Source organism: Bombina bombina, chromosome 2, assembly GCF_027579735.1.
Source record: "Bombina bombina isolate aBomBom1 chromosome 2, aBomBom1.pri, whole genome shotgun sequence".
Taxonomy (NCBI): domain Eukaryota; kingdom Metazoa; phylum Chordata; class Amphibia; order Anura; family Bombinatoridae; genus Bombina; species Bombina bombina.
This window is the reverse complement of record NC_069500.1, coordinates 200,240,087-200,263,395: the sequence shown is the minus strand read 5'-3', so window position 1 is coordinate 200,263,395 and position 23,309 is coordinate 200,240,087. Positions and strand designations below refer to the sequence as shown.

At 40.4% G+C, this 23,309-nt stretch overlaps 1 protein-coding gene across 1 annotated transcript in view; it reads left to right on the top strand.

Moving 5' to 3' along the window:
* The window catches only part of TNPO1 (transportin 1), a 949,742-nt gene that overhangs the window by 408,052 nt on the left and 518,381 nt on the right, over positions 1-23,309 (top strand). The window contains exons 11-12 of the mRNA XM_053699707.1: positions 9,746-9,971; positions 20,469-20,517. Of these exons, the coding sequence (XP_053555682.1) occupies positions 9,746-9,971; positions 20,469-20,517 (275 nt within the window). The remainder of the gene's footprint in view (positions 1-9,745; positions 9,972-20,468; positions 20,518-23,309) is intronic.

The following is a 23,309-nucleotide window of genomic DNA, read 5'->3' as shown; positions in this document are numbered from 1 at the left end:
CAAGGGGTTTCGTTTGAACCTTTGCATTCCATAGATATTAAGCTTTTATCTTGGAAAGTTCTGTTTTTAGTCGCTATCTCCTCGGCTCGAAGAGTTTCGGAGTTATCTGCTTTACAGTGTGATTCCCCTTATCTGATTTTCCATGCAGATAAGGTAGTTTTGCGTACCAAGCCTGGGTTTCTTCCTAAGGTAGTATCTAATAACAATATCAATCAGGAGATTCTTGTACCTTCATTATGTCCTAATCCTTCCTCAAAGAAGGAACGTCTTTTACACAATCTTGATGTGGTTCGTGCTAAGTTTTATTTACAAGCTACGAAGGATTTTCGTCAAACATCTGCTTTGTTTGTTGTCTACTTTGGACAGAAGGGAGGCCAAAAGGCTTCGGCAACTTCTCTTTCTTTTTGGCTGAGAAGCATAATCCGCTTAGCTTATGAGACTGCTGGCCAGCAGCCTCCTGAAAGAATTACAGCTCATTCCACTAGAGCGGTGGCTTCCACATGGGCTTTTAAAAATGAGGCCTCAGTTGAACAGATTTGTAAGGCGGCGACTTGGTCTTCGCTTCATACTTTTTCTAAATTCTATAAATTTGATACTTTTGCTTCTTCGGAGGCTATTTTTGGGAGAAAGATCTTACAGGCAGTGGTGCCTTCCGTTTAAGTTCCTGCCTTGTCCCTCCCTTCATCCGTGTCCTAAAGCTTTGGTATTGGTATCCCACAAGTAATGGATAAACCCGTGGACTGGATACACCTTTACAAGAGAAAACAAAATTTATGCTTACCTGATAAATGTATTTCTCTTGTGGTGTATCCAGTCCACGGCCCGCCCTGTCATTTTAAGGCAGGTGTTTTTTATTTTTAAACTACAGTCACCACTGCACCCTATAGTTTCTCCTTTTTTCTTGCTTGTCTTCGGTCGAATGACTGGGGGTGGCAGTTAGGGGAGGAGCTATATAGACAGCTCTGCTTTGGGTGTCCTCTTGCTACTTCCTGTTGGGAAGGAGAATATCCCACAAGTAATGGATGAACCTGAGGACTGGATACACCACAAGAGAAATAAATTTATCAGGTAAGCATAAATTTGGTTTTTCGTTCAATTCTAGACTTGAAGTGCCTAAACAAATTTCTAAGTGTCCCCTCCTTCAAGATGGAGATGATCATATCGATCGGTTATAGAATCGGTATCCATGAGGATCTTTCTAACAGATCGGGGACGTCGCAAGCTGATATCAGCGTGGCTTGCCCTCCAGGCCGCCTCAAGATCTTTGGTGGCCCAATGCATGGAGGTGATTGGACTCATGGTGTCCTGTATGGACATTATTCCTTTTGCCAGATTCCGTCTCAGACCTTTACAACTATGCATGCTGAGACAATGGAACGGCGATCATTCTGACCTGTCCCAACAGATTTGTATTGGACAGCCTGTCGATAGATTTGCTCTCTTGGTGGCTTTGTCAAGATCATCTGTCTCAAGGCACGTGCTTCTTAAACCATTCTGTTAGATTCAGACTGGCGAGCAGTCTGGGCTACCAGGAAAGCACAGTGTTTGTGGACTCGAGGAGTCTACTCTTTCAACATATATTTTGGAACTGCGGGCAATCTTTAATGCGCTCAAGGCTTTCCCCCAGCTTACTTTGTCCCAGTTTAGTTTGTTCCAGTTTATCAGATTCCAATCAGACAATATAACTTTGGTCGCCTACATAAACTTTCTAGGAGGAACAAGGAGTTCCTTAGTGATGAGGGAGGTGTCCACATTCTTAAATTGGGCTGAAGCCCTCAATTGTATGCTGTCAGTGATCCACATTCCGGGTGCGGACTACTGGGTAGCAGACTTCCTTAGCAAACAATCCTTTTCCCCGGGGGAATGGTCCCTCCACCCTGAGGTGTTTGCAGAGATTTGCAGCAGATGGGGGATGCCAGAGAGAGATCTCATGGCCTCTCGTCTCAATGCCAAACTATCCAGGTATGGGTCGAGATCGAGGGATCCTCAAGCAGAGTTAATAGACGCTCTAGCGGTTTCATGGAGGTTAAGACTCTTATCTCTTTCCTCCATTTCCTTTTTACCCTTGTGTGGTGGCCCGCATCAAGCAAGAGCAAGCATCAGTGATTCTAATTTCTCCATCCTGGGCGCGAAGGACCTGGTTTGCGGATCTGGCGAGAACGTCCTCTTCTACTCCGTGGAGGTTGCCACAATTGTATCCTTTCTCCAGGATGGTTTGGAGAAGGGTCAATCTGTCAGTTCTTTGAAGGGACAGATGTCGACTCTGTCGATGTTGCTGCACAAGAGGATAGCTGAGCTCTGTTAACACTCTGAGTAGGATCAGACCTGTGGCTCCGCTTTGGAGTCTCAATCTTGTTCTACCTGTTTTGCAGCAGGCTCCGTTTGAGCCTATGCATGTTGTTGACATTAAACTGTTATCTTGGAAGGTTTTGTTTGTTAGCCAGTACCTATGCTCGTAGAGTCTCTGAGATTTCGTCTTTAATGTGTAACTCCCCTTACCTTGTTTTTCATGCCGATAAGGCAATTTTATGCACAAGGTTAGGTTTCTTTTCTAAGGTGGTGTCAGATCGTAACATTAATCAAGAGATTGTTCTTCTTTGTGTCCCATTCCTTCAGTGAAGGAACGTTTGCTTTACAATCTGGATGCGGTTTGTTCTTTGAAGTTTTACCTTCAGGCTACTAAGAAGTTCAGACAATCTTCATCTTTGTTGGTTGTTTATGCGGGTAGACTTAAGGTTCAGAAGGCCACTGTCTTCTTTGTCTTTTTGATTAAGGTGTGTCATCTGCTTGGCTTATGAAAAAGCTGGACAGCAGTCTCCTGAGAGGATCACGGCTCATTCCACTAGAGCAGTAGCTTCTTCCTGGACTTTTAAGAAGGAAGCCTCTATGGATCAGCTTTGTAAGGCGGCTACCTGGTCCTCCTTACATACTTTTTTCTAAACTTTACAAATTTGATGTTTGCTTTAGTAGAAGCAGCTTTTGGGAGAGAGGTTTTACAGGCTGTGGTGCCCTCAGATTAGGGTCCGCATTTTTCCTGTTCCCTCCCGTTATTCCTTCAGTGTCCTCTGGAGCTTGGGTATTGTTTTCCCAGCAGTAAGGAATGAAGTTGTGGACTCTTTGCCTTATGGAAAGAAAACAAAATGTATGCTTACCAGATAAATTCCTTTCTTTCCTGGCAGGGGAGAGTCCATGACCCCGCCCGTTAGAATTTTTTGGGCGGCCCCCTTTTTGTTTTTCTTCTAGCAACTTTATACCCTGATGTTTCTCCTACTTTTCCTTGTTCCCTCGGCTGAATGACTTGGGGAAGTGGGAGGAATATTTAAGCCTTTGGCTGGGGTGTCTTTGCCTCCTCCTGGTGGCCAGGTGATGTATTTACCAACAGTAAGGAATGAAGTTGTGTACTCTCCCTGCCAGGAAAGAAAGGAATTTATATGGTAAGCATAAATTTTGTTCCGTATTATGATCACTGTTCTTTTTAGGACTCTTTTAGTAGGTTCACAACTTGGCTGATGTTACTGACAACTTGGCTAAAATTTTAGCCAATATTAAGCTAAAATTATCTCTCATGAAAAATGTTCTATTTTTATTGCACAAATCATCATTTAAATAGATGTATGTTAAATTATGCAATTAATTTGTGCTGGATAGCAGAAAATGAAATTAATATTAGAAAATATTACACTGCCCCCACCCGGCTCCTTTATAATGCCACCTGGCTGGCAAAATTTTCTGTGGAGAAAACAGATGATGGTAATCCATAGGAATCCATAACGTACGATATAATTCTCACCACTTGTGTGAGGCCAAGAACCCACACACAAAATTTAATCCCTCCAATCTCTCTCTAGTTTTTTTCTTTGCCTCCCAGGAGTAGGTTGAGAATAGGTGTTTCAGCTACTTGCTTATGCATTTATATATTAAAGCTCAGATCAATGTGAGACCCTTCATTTTTGGGACATATCACTCAGAAAGAAGACAGAATGAATTTCCAGCATGAGTGATACATGGACATAGGAATATCCTGTTATATGCACAGTATCTACCTAGGGATTTCAACCATAACTACCCTCAGATTTTGCGGGACATGTCCCTTTGCTTCCCTCTGTGGGATAATTGTATTTCCTTAAAAATCCTCTGCTGTACTTGTACAAGCACATGATGGGCTCTGTACTAGATACTGCTGCAGTGTGGTGCCTGGTAAGCCAGTGGAGGGGCGCTACTTCAGGTAAGCCACTTATCATAGCACAGGCAAAGCTCACAGGCTATTAGAAGGTACTCTCATACAGGTAGAGCATTGCCAGTGGACTTAGCCTGCCCTCCTACAGTCACATACATTTTCCTGAATCAGAAACATAACTGCCCTACATCACTTAGAAGGGCATATACAGATCACTGACACCCTTTGGCAGTCCTGGGCCGCTCTCTTTTAGTTTTTTAACTCTCAGCATGTGGTTTGGCTTTGCAGCATATCAGAAATATGTTGGGGGTATATTTTAATGTTTTTAGACTAAACTTTATTTAGCCTTATTTGATAATTTTCTCTCCTCTGAGGCACTGGTATTTCACCAGCCAGTTGCCCTGCCCTCTGCAGCTGGGGAGTAAAGACTCTTTTTAAAGCATCTGCCTCTTATTTTCTACTAAATTCATCCTCAATTTGTGTCCTGTCACTGTAGGGGGTGAGTACCCACGCAGGAGCTGCTAAGGGATCACTGCAATTTTGTCAGGCTGTTTCTTCTAGGGCCTTTTTGCTGCCTTACCCTTATCAGAGGTATTAATTGCAAGTGTAGTGGGCTCTCTAACATTTATATTTAACAGTGTATGTGTGCTTGTTTACACTCTGCTATATTTGTAAGTTTTGCACATAATGGAACATGGTGAATCTGTCCCCACACACTTTATAAAAGGGTTTGATTAATAGTTTTTAATAACTCTCCTTGTACATCTTTTTTTGACTGTTTTGCAAAACTGTTCCAGTGTGCCAGATTAATCAACTTTGCAATAGTTTGCATGCAGATTCAGCAGCATTCTTCTACTTCCTCTAAGGAGTTATGCCCTGTTCCTGTGTTTGTTACTTATGGAGTTACTGACTTTTCCCTGAGTTTAAGAATAATTTACAAAGTGCTTTATCAGAATATTTAGCGGCTATCCCCAAGCCAAGTAAGCCCTTAAAATGGTTAACTTCTTTATATGTGACGCAGTAATGGGCATCAAGATTGATGTAAAAATTATGTCTACGGCAGTTATTGTAAGAAGTGCCTTATGGTCAGCTGACATGGTTTATAAAAAAAAGTCTCTTTCCAATGGAAAATTTTATTTAGCTCTGATTTTTGCTCATTTATTTAGACTTTTACTGGTGGAAAAAGGAGCTTTTCTCCCTCAGGACTAAAAATCTGAGAGAAAACAAAGCTAGTTATTGGTTTTGTTCCTTTCGTTCCTCAGGAGATCAGAAGTCGTCCTCTTCTCAAAAGTCTTAGCTCTCCAAACTGCCCTGGAAGCTTGGTTCTTCCAGGGCAAAGAACAAACAGTCCAAGAAAACCAACCCCAATTCAAAAACTGTTTTAAGGTGGTGCGGCTCCCAGACCCGAAATTGTTCTGTGGTAGGGGGCAGACTGAGTCTTTTCCAGAAGGCCAGGTTTTATTCGGTCAAGGGCCCTTGGTTTCAAAACCTTATAGCCCATGGTTACTGGATAGGCTTCATCTCCAGGCCTCCTTGAGGTTAATTCCTTCTGTCTTATTTCCTCAAAAATCATGTAAAGGTGGCTTTCTTTATGCAATTATTTCAGTAATTCGGTATTGGGATAATTATTCCCATATCCTCTGTCGCAACATGGTCAGGGTTTTTACTTTAATCTGTTCATTGTTCCAAAGAATTTTACCTTTAATCCAACAAGGTCAATACATGTTGTCTATAACCCTCAAGGATGCATACCTGAACATTCCTATACACAATGATCACCAGTTCCTAAGGTTTGCATTCCTAGACAAACACTATCAATTTATCGCCCTTCCATTTGATCTGGCTACATCTCCACGCATCTTCTCAAAGGTGCTAGGAGCTCTGTTGTGATTAGAGGTCAGGGGATCTTAATGTCCCCTTATCTGGGCGATATCTTAGTGCATGTTCCTTACCTGCCTCTAGCTATTAACCATACTCGGTCTCCTATCCTTTCTCCAAGACTTCAGTTGGAGAATCAATTTTCCAAAGAGCTTTTTATCTCTAGCTACAAGGGTGTCCTTTCTAGAAGTCGTCATAGATGCAGTCCTTATGCATCTATCCCTGACAGAATTACACAGACTAAAGCTTCAGAAGGCATCTGTCCCTTCAATGTGCTTCATTTACCTCAGTAGCTCAATAATGGAGGTAGTGGGACTTATGGTTGTGTCTTCAGACGTAGTTCCATTTATCTGTCTCCACTTGTGACCCCTTCAACTGTCTATAATCAATCGGTGATCAAATAATTATCTGCAATTGGAACAGTTGATTGCTCTCGATTTATCTGTTAGACCATCTCTCTCTTGGTGGATACAAAGCTCTTCTTTGACCCTCAGGGCATCTTATCTTTGCCCATCTTGGGCTGTGGCGCATTCTGGAATTCTCCAAGAGCTCAAGAAGTTTGGTCCCCTCTGGAGGCCCCTCTTAAGAGGAAAGGTGTATCTGTTTCTATTCTGACAATATCACAGTGGTGGCCTACATAATTCGTCAAGGGGGAACCCGCAGTCCACTGACTTTTCAGGAAGCGTCCTAGATTCTATCTTGGACAGAGTAGTCAATGCTTCCTGCCAGCAGTTCACATTTTAGAATTGAACAATTGGGAAGCGTATTAGCTCTGTTGTCTGTCGGTTCATCCAGGAGAGTGGTCTGTCCATCATGTTTTCTTTGATCAAATGGGGTCTACCTGACATAGTTCTGATGGCTACTTCTGATGGCCTCCCATTTAAATCACAATCTTCCAATGTATTGTGCAAGATCAAGAGTTCTACAGGCTCAAATGATAAACCCCTTGGTGTGACCATGGAACTTTAATCTAGCATACTCGTTTCCTCTGTTTTGTTCTACTTCCAAGAGTAATTGCTGGAATCAAAGAGGAGTCTGCTTTGGTAATCTTGGTTTCTCCAGCCTGGCCCTGCAGAATTTAATATGTGGATCTAGTGTAGATGTACTCTTCTCCTCCATGGCTTCTTCCTCTGAATAGATCTCAATGGGAGAAAAGAAAGAAGAGGAGGGGGCCTAATAGTGCACTATGTATGTACGTCTCGTTTCGCACACTATTGTTTTTATACTCTCAAATGAATATGCACAATTCAGTGTGCTAGGCAGGCTGGGCCATTAGACTGCTGTCCAGCAAGCTTCTACCTCTGGGTATCATCTGGTATTCACTCAGGAATCCCGTGTCTTTTCACAATATTTACAACAATCAAGGGCCCCAAACTAATAGTGAAAACTTATAACATAGAAGCCTACAGGAGTTGTAAAACAAGTTTCCGTACTCACACAGGAACACAGAGTTGATAGCATAAAAGTTTGTTTTAATTAAAAACATAAACGTTACAAATTTTTTTAAAACCTTGCATCTCAATGGCCTGTTTTCCATTGTGTTTGCAAATCTCTAAGTTTGACGGTGTGGAGGTTAAACGCCTAGTTTTAAAACATAGGGTTCTTGTATTCAGTTATTGATTCTGATCCAGGCCAGAAAACCTGTTAACCAAAACATTATCAAAAAAATTGAGGGTATACTTTGGTGCTCTTCCAGAGGATTTTCTTCAGGATTCCAAGAATTCTTCAGTTTTTACAGGATGGCCTTGACAAGGATTTGTCTGTGAGCTCCCTTAAAGGTAAAATGTCTGCTTTATCTGTCTCTTTCGTAGAAAATTGGCTAAACTTCCCAAGGTTCAGACTTTTGTACTGTTGATAGTAAGAATAAGGCAAGTTGTTAAACTTATTTCTCCACACTGGAATTTTGAATCGGATTCTTTCTGTTCTGCAAGCTCCTCCTTTTTTGAACCAATGCATTCAATTGGTATCAAACTTGTATCCTGGAAAGTGATTTTTTTTTGTTAGCAATTTCCTCAGCTACTAGAGTTTCTGTTTTATCAGCTTTATCTATTGACTTTCTATTTTTAGTTTTTCACAAAGATAAAGCTGTAGTTTGTACTAAAATATGTTTTTCCTCCTAATGTTTTCTAAAAATATCTATCAGGAGATTGTTGTTCCTTTGTGTCCAGATCCTGCTAATTCTAAGGAAGACTTTTACATAATCTTGATGGAGTCAGAGCATTGAAGTTTTATCTTCAAACTACTAAGGAGTTCAGACAAACTTCCAGCTTATTTGTACATTACTCTGGGATTCATAAGGGACAGAAGGCTACTACTGTAGCTTTGGCCTCTTGGTTCAAACAGGTAATTAATAAGTCTTGGTGGCAGGAAGGTCACTCCCTAAACTTATTACATCTCATTCTACAAGTTCAGTTTCTTCCTCCTGGGTTTTCAAAAATGATGCATCTTTGGAGCAGATTTTGCAAAGCTGCTAAATGGTCTTCTCTGCATACCTTTTCAAAATGTTACCGCTTTGATGTTTTCGCTTCTTCGCAAGTAGCTTTTGACAGGAAAGTCTTGCAGGCCGCTGTGTCTGAAAAATAGGATCTTCCATAAATATGTCCCACCCATTCCATAACATGAGCTATCCGTTAAGGTATTTAAAAAAAATAAAAAAATTATTTTCTTTTGGGATGATAAGTCCATAGGCCCCACCCGTTTAAATGTTTTGGATGACCGTTCTAATTTGCACCTCTATAGACCCTGCTTTTTTTCTTTCCTATCTGTTTCCGTTTCTCTGCTCGGCTATATGTTAAACTAAGGAGAGGTGGGAGGGATTTAAGAACTTGTGTTGGTTCTTGGTTTCCTCCTTGTGGCGGGAATTATATCCCACATTATTTGGAGCCCTATGGGCTGCTATCATCCTGAAAGAAAATAATATACTAGGCAAGCATACATTTTGTTTTAGCTATAATATTGGCTAAATTTTTTGCCTCTTGGCCAGTAATATTAGCTGGATGGTGTACCCATTAAAAAGGTCCTTGGGAGAACACTGTACATATTCTAACCAGGAGTGAGACTATACCCACTAGTTCTGACTGTGGTTCTACAAGAATTTGAGGAACAAATCATTTTCCAGATTAAAAAGGACATTCCTGTCAAAAATAAATTGTGCCAAGATGAATGATTTCTTTGAATACTAACATGTTTGCAATATACATGTCTTTGCAAAAATGCTTCTAGTAAAAGCTATAACTGTTTTAGTGTTTTTCTGCACGTACATGTGAAGCGTAGCTAGATATTCTCAGTTCACCAGCATTTTAAAAGCTGCTGCTGATCAGAGCAATTATCAAATTGAGTCATTACCAGATGGTACAAGCACCTTAGGCTCTCTGAGCAAATGCTGTGTTTTAAATTGCTTATATGTGTAGATTACAAAACTGAAATGTCTCTGTGGATTTAAATTCTAGCTGGAATGTCCCTTTAGTCTTCCTTTTAGTAATAGGAAATACAATGAATTGTAAAAAAAAAAAAAAAAAAAAAAATCTTCTACAAAATATCAGTTATATAATACCAAAAAAACTTTAAAATTCAGATAGATTTAAAGCCCGTAGTAAACTAATATCTTTTGTGTACATATAGAAGACATAGTAAAGGTGTTAAAATGAGACTGTGGTTTAATCCTGAATGTTTTTTTTCTCCTTCTTTTAGGTTGTATGCAGGGTATGATAACATATCTCCCAGAGCTTATACCTCACCTTGTACAGTGCCTTTCTGACAAAAAGGCTCTTGTGCGCTCTATCACTTGTTGGACTCTTAGCCGATATGCGCACTGGGTAGTTAGCCAGCCACCAGACATGTATTTGAAGCCATTAATGACAGAACTGCTAAAACGCATCTTAGATAGCAACAAACGTGTACAAGAAGCTGCTTGCAGGTATTGTAAAAATGCTAATTTAAAAAAAAAAAAATCTTAATTTGTTCATTTACATTCAAAGTAACTAGTTTTAAAGCAGAGTTGGTCTCCTCATTACTGTGTTTTTCACTGAATGTGTGAAACTGTGTTTTACTGTATGTTGTAGATTCTCTGTAATTCGATGTTTTCTGGAGTGAGGGTGGCAATAATCCAGTTAAATTGATATAAAAACAGTACTCCTTTAGTTTAACAAAAAAAAGTGTTAAATCAAAGTAAACGTGTTATATATTTCTAAAAAAAAAATTTTAAACTGCAAATAACTTTGTGTTCTACAATTTCTGCATTTAGAACCGCTAAGCCACATCCAAATCAGCGCATAGGTTGTTGGATAATTTTTTTACTTTTTTAATTTATCTGGTTACTGAATCTCATACACATCAGTCCAGTCATGGGATTCTTTAAATATTCAGACTCTGGTTCCTATGATGGTAGTACCTTGAATTTATCTTGAACCTAAGTATTGTTCTGTTTCTCAGGTTTTTCATCTGGTTAATAGTTGTCATCTCCTAGGGGTTTTCTACCAGTTTGTGAATCTGACATAGTTCACATTTAGATCTTAGTCTTTTTTTTTTTTCAAACCTCTATTTCAGATGCTTTGCCAGACATAAATACTTAATCTCAATTTATGTGTGCTCCTGTAGCTATTTATTTCTCTTGTAAGGTGTATCCAGTCCACGGATCATCCATTACTTGTGGGATATTCTCCTTCCCAACAGGAAGCTGCAAGAGGATCACCCACAGCAGAGCTGTCTATATAGCTCCTCCCCTAACTGCCACTACCAGTCATTCTCAGCTCTCGACAACATAGGAAGTAGCTAGAGAGATGTGGTGAATTTATGTAGTTTATCTTCAATCAAAAGTTTATTATTTTCAAATGGTACCGGAGTTGTACTGTTTTAGCCTCAGGCAGAAAGTTGAAGAGTGGTTTTTGATGATCTTAGCAGGTTGTAACTAAGATCCATTGCTGTTCTCACACATAACTGAAGAGATGAGGTAACTTCAGCTGGGGGAATGGTGTGCAGTGTCTCCTGCTATGAGGTATGTGCAGTTTAAATTTTTCTAGAGAAATTAATATGCTAGAAAATGCTGTTAATACCGGATTTATTTAAGGTAAGCCTGATTACAGTGATTTAATAATGACTAGTATCATGCTTGCTGTAAAAGGTAATATTCTTATTACTTTCTCACATTACTGAAAATAAGATAACGTTTGCTGGAAGTGTTTAAACGTTTTTTCTACATATTGGTGATAAAACTTTATTGGGGCCCAGTTTTTTCCATATGGCTGGCTAGATTTTGCCTAGGGATAGTTTTTTTTTTGGCCCTCTCACTGTGAGTACAGGTTGGGAGGGGCCTAATTTCAGGCCTAAATCGTGCAGTAGTTTTTGCAGTTTGAGACTTCCAGCTTCCCTGAAGGAGTCCCATGAAAACTTAGGACCTCTACAAAGGGTTTTTGTGCCTTCAAAAGTCATTGTATGGGCAGGTAGGGCCACAGCAGAGCTGTGGCAGTTTGTTGTGACTGTTAACGTTTATTTCTTCTGTTAAGTGTGATCAGTCCACGGGTCATCATTACTTCTGGGATTTTACTCCTCCCCAACAGGAAGTGCAAGAGGATTCACCCAGCAGAGCTGCATATAGCTCCTCCCCTCTACGTCACTCCCAGTCATTCTCTTGCACCCAACGACTAGATAGGATGTGTGAGAGGACTATGGTGATTATACTTAGTTTTATATCTTCAATCAAAAGTTTGTTATTTTAAAATAGCACCGGAGTGTGTTATTACCTCTCTGGCAGAGTTTGAAGAAGAATCTACCAGAGTTTTGCTATGATTTTAGCCGGAGTAGTTAAGATCATATTGCTGTTCTCGGCCATCTGAGGAGTGAGGTAAACTTCAGATCAGGGGACAGCGGGCAGATGAATCTGCATAGAGGTATGTAGCAGTTTTTATTTTCTGACAATGGAATTGATGAGAAAATCCTGCCATACCGATATAATGTCATGTATGTATACTTTACACTTCAGTATTCTGGGGAATGGTACTTCACTAGAATTACACTGTAAGAAATACATAAAGCTGTTTAATAACTAGAGATTATGTTTAACTTTTTTGCTGGAATGTAAAATCGATTTCATTTGCTGAGGTACTGTGTGAATAAATGTTTGGGCACTATTTTTCCACTTGGCAGTTGCTTAGTCTGTTTTTCTGACAGTTTCTGTTCTCCCTCACTGCTGTGTGTGAGGGGGGAGGGGCCGTTTTTTGGCGCTTTTACTATGCATCAAATATTTCAGTCAGCAACTCATTGTATTCCCTGCATGATCCGGTTCATCTCTATAGAGCTCAGGGGTCTTCAAAACTTATTTTGAGGGAGGTAATTTCTCTCAGCAGAGCTGTGAGAATTATAGTTTGACTGAGATAAAAAACGTTTATTCTGTAATTTGTTTCCTGATTTCAGAATTTGTTATCTTTGCTAATGGGATTAAACCTTTGCTAAAGTTGTGTTGTTTACAAGGATTGAGGCTATAACTGTTTCAATTTATTAATTTTCAACTGTCATAGATCTTCTGTGCTTCTTAAAGGCACAGTACGTTTTAATATTATTCTAATTGAATTGTATTTCCAAGTTGCAAGTTTATTTGCTAGTGTGTTAAACATGTCTGATTCAGAGGATGATACCTGTGTCATTTGTTGCAATGCCAAAGTGGAGCCCAATAGAAATTTATGTACTAACTGTATTGATGCTACTTTAAATAAAAGTCAATCTGTACAAATTGAACAAATTTCACCAAACAACGAGGGGAGAGTTATGCCGACTAACTCGCCTCACGTGTCAGTACCTACATCTCCCGCTCAGAGGGAGGTGCGTGATATTGTAGCGCCGAGTACATCTGGGCGGCCATTACAAATCACATTACAGGATATGGCTACTGTTATGACTGAGGTTTTGGCTAAATTACCAGAACTAAGAGGTAAGCGTGATCACTCTGGGGTGAGAACAGAGTGCGCTGATAATATTAGGGCCATGTCAGACACTGCGTCACAGGTGGCAGAACATGAGGACGGAGAACTTCATTCTGTGGGTGACGGTTCTGATCCAAACAGACTGGATTCAGATATTTCAAATTTTAAATTTAAACTGGAAAACCTCCGTGTATTACTAGGGGAGGTGTTAGCGGCTCTGAATGATTGTAACACAGTTGCAATACCAGAGAAAATGTGTAGGTTGGATAAATATTTTGCGGTACCGACGAGTACTGAGGTTTTTCCTATACCTAAGAGACTTACTGAAATTGTTACTAAGGAGTGGGATAGACCCGGTGTGCCGTTCTCACCCCCTCCGATATTTAGAAAAATGTTTCCAATAGACGCCACCACAAGGGACTTATGGCAAACGGTCCCTAAGGTGGAGGGAGCAGTTTCTACCTTAGCTAAGCGTACCACTATCCCGGTGGAGGATAGCTGTGCTTTTTCAGATCCAATGGATAAAAAGTTAGAGGGTTACCTTAAGAAAATGTTTGTTCAACAAGGTTTTATATTGCAACCCCTTGCATGCATTGCGCCGATCACGGCTGCAGCGGCATTCTGGATTGAGTCTCTGGAAGAGAACATTGGTTCAGCTACTCTGGACGACATTACGGACAGGCTTAGAGTCCTTAAACTAGCTAATTCATTCATTTCGGAGGCCGTAGTACATCTTACTAAACTTACGGCGAAGAATTCAGGATTCGCCATTCAGGCACGCAGGGCGCTGTGGCTAAAATCCTGGTCAGCTGATGTTACTTCTAAGTCTAAATTGCTTAATATACCTTTCAAAGGGCAGACCTTATTCGGGCCCGGGTTGAAAGAGATTATCGCTGACATTACAGGAGGTAAAGGCCATGCCCTGCCTCAGGACAAAGCCAAGACTAGACAGTCTAATTTTCGTTCCTTTCGTAATTTCAAAGCAGGAGCAGCATCAACTTCCTCTGCACCAAAACAGGAAGGAGCTGTTGCTCGCTACAGACAAGGCTGGAAACCTAACCAGTCCTGGAACAAGGGCAAGCAGACTAGGAAACCTGCTGCTGCCCCTAAAACAGCATGAATTGAGGGCCCCCGATCCGGGATCGGATCTAGTGGGGGGCAGACTTTCTCTCTTCGCCCAGGCTTGGGCAAGAGATGTTCAGGATCCCTGGGCGCTAGAGATAATATCTCAGGAATACCTTCTGGACTTCAAATACTCTCCTCCAAGAGAGAGATTTCATCTGTCAAGATTGTCAACAATCCAGACAAAGAAAGAGGCGTTTCTACGCTGCGTACAAGAGCTCTTGTTAATGGGAGTAATCCATCCAGTTCCACGATCGGAACAGGGACAGGGGTTTTACTCAAATCTGTTTGTGGTTCCCAAAAAAGAGGGAACTTTCAGACCAATCCTGGACTTAAAGATCCTAAACAAATTCCTAAGAGTTCCATCGTTCAAGATGGAGACTATTCGGACAATTTTACCTATGATCCAAGAGGGTCAATACATGACCACTGTAGATTTAAAAGATGCTTACCTTCACATACCGATTCACAAAGATCATTATCGGTACCTAAGGTTTGCCTTCCTAGACAGGCATTACCAGTTTGTGGCTCTTCCATTCGGATTGGCTACAGCTCCAAGAATCTTCACAAAGGTTCTGGGTGCTCTTCTGGCGGTACTAAGACCGCGGGGAATCTCGGTAGCTCCATACCTAGACGACATTCTGATACAAGCTTCAAGCTTTCAAACTGCCAAGTCTCATACAGAGTTAGTGCTGGCATTTCTAAGGTCACATGGATGGAAGGTGAACGAAAAGAAAAGTTCACTCGTTCCACTCACAAGAGTTCCCTTCCTGGGGACTCTTATAGATTCTGTAGAAATGAAGATTTACCTGACAGAGGACAGGCTAACAAGACTTCAAAGTGCTTGCCGCACCCTTCATTCCATTCAACACCCGTCAGTGGCTCAATGCATGGAGGTAATCGGCTTAATGGTAGCGGCAATGGACATAGTACCCTTTGCACGCTTACACCTCAGACCACTGCAACTGTGCATGCTAAGTCAGTGGAATGGGGATTACTCAGACTTATCCCCTTCTCTGAATCTGGATCAAGAGACCAGAAATTCTCTTCTATGGTGGCTTTCTCGGCCACATCTGTCCAGGGGGATGCCATTCAGCAGACCAGACTGGACAATTGTAACAACAGACGCCAGCCTTCTAGGTTGGGGTGCCGTCTGGAATTCTCTGAAGGCTCAGGGACAATGGAGTCAGGAGGAGAGTCTCCTGCCAATAAACATTCTGGAATTGAGAGCAGTTCTCAATGCCCTCCTGGCTTGGCCCCAGTTGACAACTCGGGGGTTCATCAGGTTTCAGTCGGACAACATCACGACTGTAGCTTACATCAACCATCAGGGAGGGACAAGAAGCTCCCTAGCTATGATGGAAGTATCAAAGATAATTTGCTGGGCAGAGTCTCACTCTTGCCACCTGTCAGCAATCCACATCCCGGGAGTGGAGAACTGGGAGGCGGATTTCTTAAGTCGTCAGACTTTTCATCCGGCGGAGTGGGAACTTCATCCGGAGGTCTTTGCCCAAATACTTCGACGTTGGGGCAAACCAGAGATAGATCTCATGGCGTCTCGACAGAACGCCAAGCTTCCTCGTTACGGGTCCAGATCCAGGGATCCAGGAGCAGTCCTGATAGATGCTCTGACAGCACCTTGGGACTTCAGGATGGCTTACGTGTTTCCACCCTTCCCGTTGCTTCCTCGATTGATTGCCAGAATCAAAAAAGAGAGAGCATCAGTGATTCTAATAGCACCTGCGTGGCCACGCAGGACTTGGTATGCAGACCTGGTGGACATGTCATCCTGTCCACCTTAGTCTCTACCTCTGAAACAGGACCTTCTGATACAGGGTCCCTTCAAACATCAAAATCTAACTTCTCTGAAGCTGACTGCTTGGAAATTGAACGCTTGATTTTATCTAGACGTGGGTTTTCTGAGTCAGTTATTGATACCTTAATACAGGCTAGGAAACCTGTTACCAGAAAGATTTACCATAAGATATGGCGTAAATACCTATATTGGTGTGAATCCAAAGGTTACTCTTGGAGTAAGGTTAGGATTCCTAGGATATTGTCTTTTCTACAAGAAGGTTTAGAAAAGGGTTTATCTGCTAGTTCATTAAAGGGACAGATCTCAGCTCTGTCCAGGCTTTTTGTCAGGCTTTGGCCAGAATTAAGCCTGTGTTTAAAACTGTTGCTCCACCATGGAGTTTAAACCTTGTTCTTAATGTTTTACAGGGCGTTCCGTTTGAACCCCTTCATTCCATTGATATAAAGTTGTTATCTTGGAAAGTTCTATTTTTAATGGCTATTTCCTCGGCTCGAAGAGTCTCTGAATTATCAGCCTTACATTGTGATTCTCCTTATTTGATTTTTCATTCGGATAAGGTAGTCCTGCGTACTAAACCTGGGTTCTTACCTAAGGTAGTTACTAACAGGAATATCAATCAAGAGATTGTTGTTCCTTCTTTATGCCCAAATCCTTCTTCAAAGAAGGAACGTCTACTGCACAACCTGGATGTAGTCCGTGCTCTAAAATTTTACTTACAGGCAACTAAGGAATTTCGACAAACGTCTTCTCTGTTTGTCATTTACTCTGGGCAGAGGAGAGGTCAAAAAGCTTCCGCTACCTCTTTCTTTTTGGCTTCGTAGCATAATTCGTTTAGCTTATGAGACTGCTGGACAGCAGCCTCCTGAAAGAATTACAGCTCATTCTACTAGAGCTGTGGCTTCCACTTGGGCCTTCAAGAATGAGGCCTCTGTTGAACAGATTTGCAAGGCTGCAACTTGGTCTTCGCTTCATACTTTTTCCAAATTTTACAAATTTGACACTTTTGCTTCATCGGAGGCTATTTTTGGGAGAAAGGTTCTTCAGGCAGTGGTTCCTTCTGTATAAAGAGCCTGCCTATCCCTCCCGTCATCCGTGTACTTTTGCTTTGGTATTGGTATCCCAGAAGTAATGATGACCCGTGGACTGATCACACTTAACAGAAGAAAACATAATTTATGCTTACCTGATAAATTCCTTTCTTCTGTAGTGTGATCAGTCCACGGCCCGCCCTGTTTTTAAGGCAGGTAAATATTTTTTAATTTATACTCCAGTCACCACTTCACCCTTGGCTTTTCCTTTCTCGTTGGTCCTTGGTCGAATGACTGGGAGTGACGTAGAGGGGAGGAGCTATATGCAGCTCTGCTGGGTGAATCCTCTTGCACTTCCTGTTGGGGAGGAGTAAAATCCCAGAAGTAATGATGACCCGTGGACTGATCACACTACAGAAGAAAGGAATTTATCAGGTAAGCATAAATTATGTTATCGTTTTTTTGATCCGGTTTTGAAACTAAGGGGTTAATCATCCATTTGCAAGTGGGTGCAATGCTCTGTTAGTCTATTATACACACTGTAAAAATTTCGTAAGATTTACTGCTTTTTATCACTGTTTTTCAATTTCTGATATAATTTGTTTCTCTTAAAGGCACAGTACCGTTTTTATTTTTTGCTTGTTTACATTTATCAATGTGTTTTCCAAGCTTGCTGGTCTCATTGCTAGTCTGTTTAAACATGTCTGACATAGAGGAAACTCCTTGTTCATTATGTTTAGAAGCCATTGTGGAACCCCCTCTTAGAATGTGTACCAAATGTACTGATTTTACTTTAAGTTATAAAGTTCATATTCTGTTTTTAAAAGATTTATCACCAGAGGAAATTGACAAGGGGGAAGTTATGCCGACTAACTTGCCCCACGTGTCAGAACCTTTGACTCCCGCTCAAGGGACTCACGCTCAAGTGGCGCCAAGTACATCTAGCGCGCCCATTGCGTTTACTTTACAAGACATGGCAGTTATGGATCATACCCTTACAGCGGTATTGTCCAAACTACCAGGGTTACAAGGAAAGCGAGACAGCTCTGGGACTAGAAAAAATACAGAGCTCTCTGACACTTTAGTAGCTATAATCCAAAAGAAGGAACAGCACCACAATAATAATGCTTAAGTAGTATTTATTGGGACATCATACTAACACACCACGACGTTTCGGTCCTAATAGACCTTAATCATGTGACATAAAACATGACCTAACACCATACATATATACCCCTTGGGGGAGGAGACTTCTACCTATCACAGGTGTATATCTAATATATTAACTTATTCAGATATATACAAAACATGCTCACTGCTCCATCTAGTGGTGAAGAGAGGTCATCACTTCCAATATTTAGTGACCTAAAAAAAAACGCAAGTACAAAAAATTAAAAACAAATATAAGCGTAGTTAACCCATTATAGTTAAATACTAACTCTTAATATGTACAGTGATTGACTCTTGTGGGAATATACAGATTTCAAGAATATATTTAAATCATAACAAATAATTATAAGTTTTACAGAGTAACCCGCCAGTCAATTTCTTTATTCATCCCTATTGGGATAAGGGATTGTAAAGTGTAGATCCAATATGTTTCCCTACACTTCAACATTCTCTGTCTATCTCCACCCCTTCTTGGTTTTTTAATTTGTTCAATAACTTGGTACCTACGTTGGGATATGCTATGGCCAGCTTGTAAGAAGTGATTAGAGACAGGGGCATCCTTGTTGCCACAACGTATGTTAGATTTGTGTTCATTAATCCTGTCTCTAATCCTTCTTCCCATTGTGGCAAGCACAAACTCAATATTGACCAATGTATCTAAATATCTAGATAGAATTCTAAGACCTTTTACAACTGAATCAATGTCTTACATTAAGGATACAGGGGATTTTATAGAAAAATTAGAATCCTTAGATTTGCCTTGTGACAAAACCATTATTTTTTCGTTAGACGTGACATCCTTATACACGTCCATTACACATGAAAGTGGAATAGGGGCCATGAGACAAACTATCTATACAAGTAATAGATTTAATATCTCTCAGGGAGAATTCCTTATAGAATTACTTCAGATGGTACTTTATAATAACTTCTTTCTGTTTCAAGATTAATTTTACATACAATGCCAGGGTACTCCCATGGGGTCCAATGTCGCCCCCACATATGCCAATGTCTTTATGAATATATATGAAGAGATATTTGTATACACCAATAAAGCATTTATCCAACATGGGATATGCTGGTTTAGATACATAGACGACATTTTTGGCATATGGGGGGGTGACTTGGACTCCTTGGTCAGTTTTGTAGCTGACTTAAATATCTCCACTAGACACATAAAATTGAAGTTAGTAAGTAGTGAGGAGTCAATTGACTTTTTGGACACAACTGTCTATAAAAAGGATGGGAAATTACTGATTGATCTTTATAGGAAGGATAGTGACAGAAACAGTCTGTTAAAATATGAGAGTGCTCACTATCCTCCCTTGATCAACAGTCTTCCCAAAAGTCAACTCCTTCGAGTTAAGAGAATTGTGTCTGATGAGAAGTTAGCACAGACTAGACTAGATGAGATGGGTAAGCTCTTTTTACAGACAATTGGTAGAAAAACAAATCAATGAAATTGGAAGGGTTCCTAGAACCTCTATTTTAAAGGGAGAATATAGAGATAGGAATAAAAAAGATAATAAAAATAATACTAAACAGATGATATTTGTTTCCCAGTTTAACCCTCTAAGTAACAAAATCAATAAGATCATTAGGAGACATTGGTCTATCTTAAAAGATTTAAACCCCAATATTATGGAATTTCAAGAGGCCCCTATGGCAGCCTTCAGGCGAGGTAGAAATATTAAGGATGTCTTGGTTAAAGCGGACGTTGGATCCAAGAAAAAAGGCATTTAAACATTTTTATCTACCCCAAAGGTTGGTTGCTTTCCTTGTTTAGGATGTTGCAATTGTGGCAACATAATAAAAGGGGACCATTTTGTTCATCCCTTAAATGGGAAGAAATACAGGATTCCAGGTTATTTTACATGCAATTCAGAATATATTGTGTACCTCATAAAATGCCCATGTGCAAAAATTTATATTGGTGAGTCAACAAGAAGGATTAGAGACAGGATTAATGAACACAAATCTAACATATGTTGTGGCAACAAGGATGCCCCTGTCTCTAATCACTTTTTACAAGCAGGCCATAGCATATCCCAACTTAGGTACCAAGTTATTGAACAAATTAAAAAACCAAGAAGGGGTGGAGATAGACAGAGAATGTTGAAGTGTAGGGAAACATATTGGATCTACACTTTACAATCCCTTATCCCAATAGGGATGAATAAAGAAATTGACTGGGGGGTTACTCTGTAAAACTTATAATTATTTGTTATGATTTAAATATATTCTTGAAATCTGTATATTCCCACAAGAGTCAATCACTGTACATATTAAGAGTTAGTATTTAACTATAATGGGTTAACTACGCTTATATTTGTTTTTAATTTTTTGTACTTGCATTTTTTTAGGTCACTAAATATTGGAAGTGATGACCTCTCTTCACCACTAGATGGAGCAGTGAGCATGTTTTGTATATATCTGAATAAGTTAATATATTAGATATACACCTGTGATAGGTAGAAGTTTCCTCCCCAAGGGGTATATATGTATGGTGTTAGGTCATGTTTTATGTCACATGATTAAGGTCTATTAGGATCGAAACGTCGTGGTGTGTTAGTATGATGTCCCAATAAATACTACTTAAGCATTATTATTGTGGTGCTGTTCCTTCTTTTGGATTATCGTTGGATTTAAGGTTTTGGCAGAACCTGGGAACGTGCACACTTATTATTGCAGTACCTATGCTGTGCCCTCTCTATTTCTACTTTAGTAGCTATGTCTGATATCCCCTCACAATATGCAGAAGCTGAGGCAGGAGAGCTTCTTTCTGGGGGTGATTTTTCTTACTCAGGGAAGATGCTTCAACCTGATTCTGATATGTCTACATTTAAATTTAAGCTTGAACACCTCCGCGTGTTGCTCAGGGAGGTTTTAGCTACTCTGGATGACTGTGACACCATTATAGTGCCAGAGAAATTGTGCAGATTGGATAAATACTATGCAGTGCTTGTTTACACTGATGTTTTTCCAATACCTAAAAAGTTTTCAAAAATTATTACTAAGGAATGGGATAGACCAGGTGTACCGTTCGCTCCCTCTCCTATTTTTAAGAAAATGTTTCCAATAGATGCCGCTACACGGGACTTATGGCAAACAGTCCCTAAGGTGGAGGCAGTGGCGGCTGGTGAATTTTTAGGATGGGGGTGCACAAGACCCTGCCCCTATTAGAAAGCCACGCCCCTTTGAAAAAACACGCCCCTTTTTTTTTAAAAAAAAACATGCCCCTTTTAACAAGCCACACCCATTTTTAAAAGCCACAACCCTTTGTGAAAGTCACGCCCATCAAATGGCCCCACCCATTTGAACCAGCAGTGTTTTTGGTCATCGTCGTCTTGAAATATCCAGCCCCTGCCTGGGGTTAACTTCAACTGAAGTTTGTGACTGATTCCTCAACATTATTCTCAAGTATCTGCTGATATTGAGTGGAATCCATGAGACCCTCAACAATATTCCCAGTAGTACAGGTCTTTGGAGGTGGTCTGTGGGCTGTTTTTGACCGTTCTTATCATCCTTTGCCTATCCGATATTTCTTTCATGTAATTAGCAAGAGTCCATGAGCTAGTGACGTATGGGATATACATTCCTACCAGGAGGGGCAAAGTTTCCCAAACCTCAAAATGCCTATAAATACACCCCTCACCACATCCACAAATCAATTTTTACAAACTTTGCCTCCGCAGCAGGTTGGAGCCCGGTTTTCCTCTCAGCGTGCAGTGAATGACAGAGGGATGTGAGGAGAGTATTGCCTATTTGAATTCAATGATCTCCTTCTACGGGGTCTATTTCATAGGTTCTCTGTTATCGGTCGTAGAGATTCATCTCTTACCTCCCTTTTCAGATCGACGATATACTCTTATATATACCATTACCTCTACTGATTCTCGTTTCAGTACTGGTTTGGCTTTCTGCTACATGTAGATGAGTGTCCTGGGGTAAGAAAGTCTTATTTTCTGTGACACTCTAAGCTATGGTTGGGCACTTTTTTAATAAAGTTCTAAATATATGTATTCAAACATTTATTTGCCTTGACTCAGGATGTTCAACGTTCCTTATTTCAGACGGTCAGTTTCATATTTGGGATAATGCATATGAATAAATAAAAAAATTTCTTACCTTAAAATGTGACTTTTTTTCCTGTGGGCTGTTAGGCTCGCGGGGGCTGAAAATGCTTCATTTTATTGCGTCATTCTTGGCGCGGACTTTTTTGGCGCAAAAAGTTTTTTTCTGTTTCCGGCGTCATACATGTCGCCGGAAGTTGCGTCATTTTTTGACGTTTTTTGCGCCAAAAGTGTCGGCGTTCCGGATGTGGCGTCATTTTTGGCGCCAAAAGCATTTAGGCACCAAATAATGTGGGCGTCTTTTTTGGCGCTAAAAAATATGGGCGTCACTTTTGTCTCCACATTATTTAAGTCTCATTATTTATTGCTTCTGGTTGCTAGAAGCTTGTTCACTGGCATTTTTTCCCATTCCTGAAACTGTCATTTAAGGAATTTGATCAATTTTGCTTTATATGTTGTTTTTTTCTATTACATATTGCAAGATGTCCCAGATTGACACTGAGTCAGAAGATACTTCTGGAAAAACGCTGCCTGGTGCTGGATCTACCAAAGTGAAGTGTATCTGTTGTAAACTTGTGGTATCTGTTCCTCCAGCTGTTGTTTGTAATGAATGTCATGACAAACTTGTTAATGCAGATAATATTTCCTTTAGTAATGTTACATTACCTGTTGTGGTTCCATCAACATCTAATACTCAGTGTTCCTGTTAACATAAGAGATTTTGTTTCTAAATCTATTAAGAAGGCTATGTCTGTTATTCCCCCTTCTAGTAAACGTAAAAGGTCTTTTAAAACTTCTCATTTCTCTTGTTAAGTGTAGTCAGTCCACGGGTCATCCATTACTTATGGGATTATATCTCTTCCCCAACAGGAAGTTGCAAGAGGATCACCCAAGCAGAGCTGCTATATAGCTCCTCCCCTCACATGTCATACCCAGTCATTCTCTTGCAACCTAACTAAAGATAGGTCGTTGTGAGAGGTCTGTGGTGTTTTTAAACTTAGTTTATTTCTTCAATCAAAAGTTTGTTATTTTAAATGGTACCGGAGTGTGCTGTTTGTTTCTCAGGCAGCATTAGAAGAAGAATCTGCCTGCGTTTTCTATGATCTTAGCAGACGTAATTAAGATCCACTG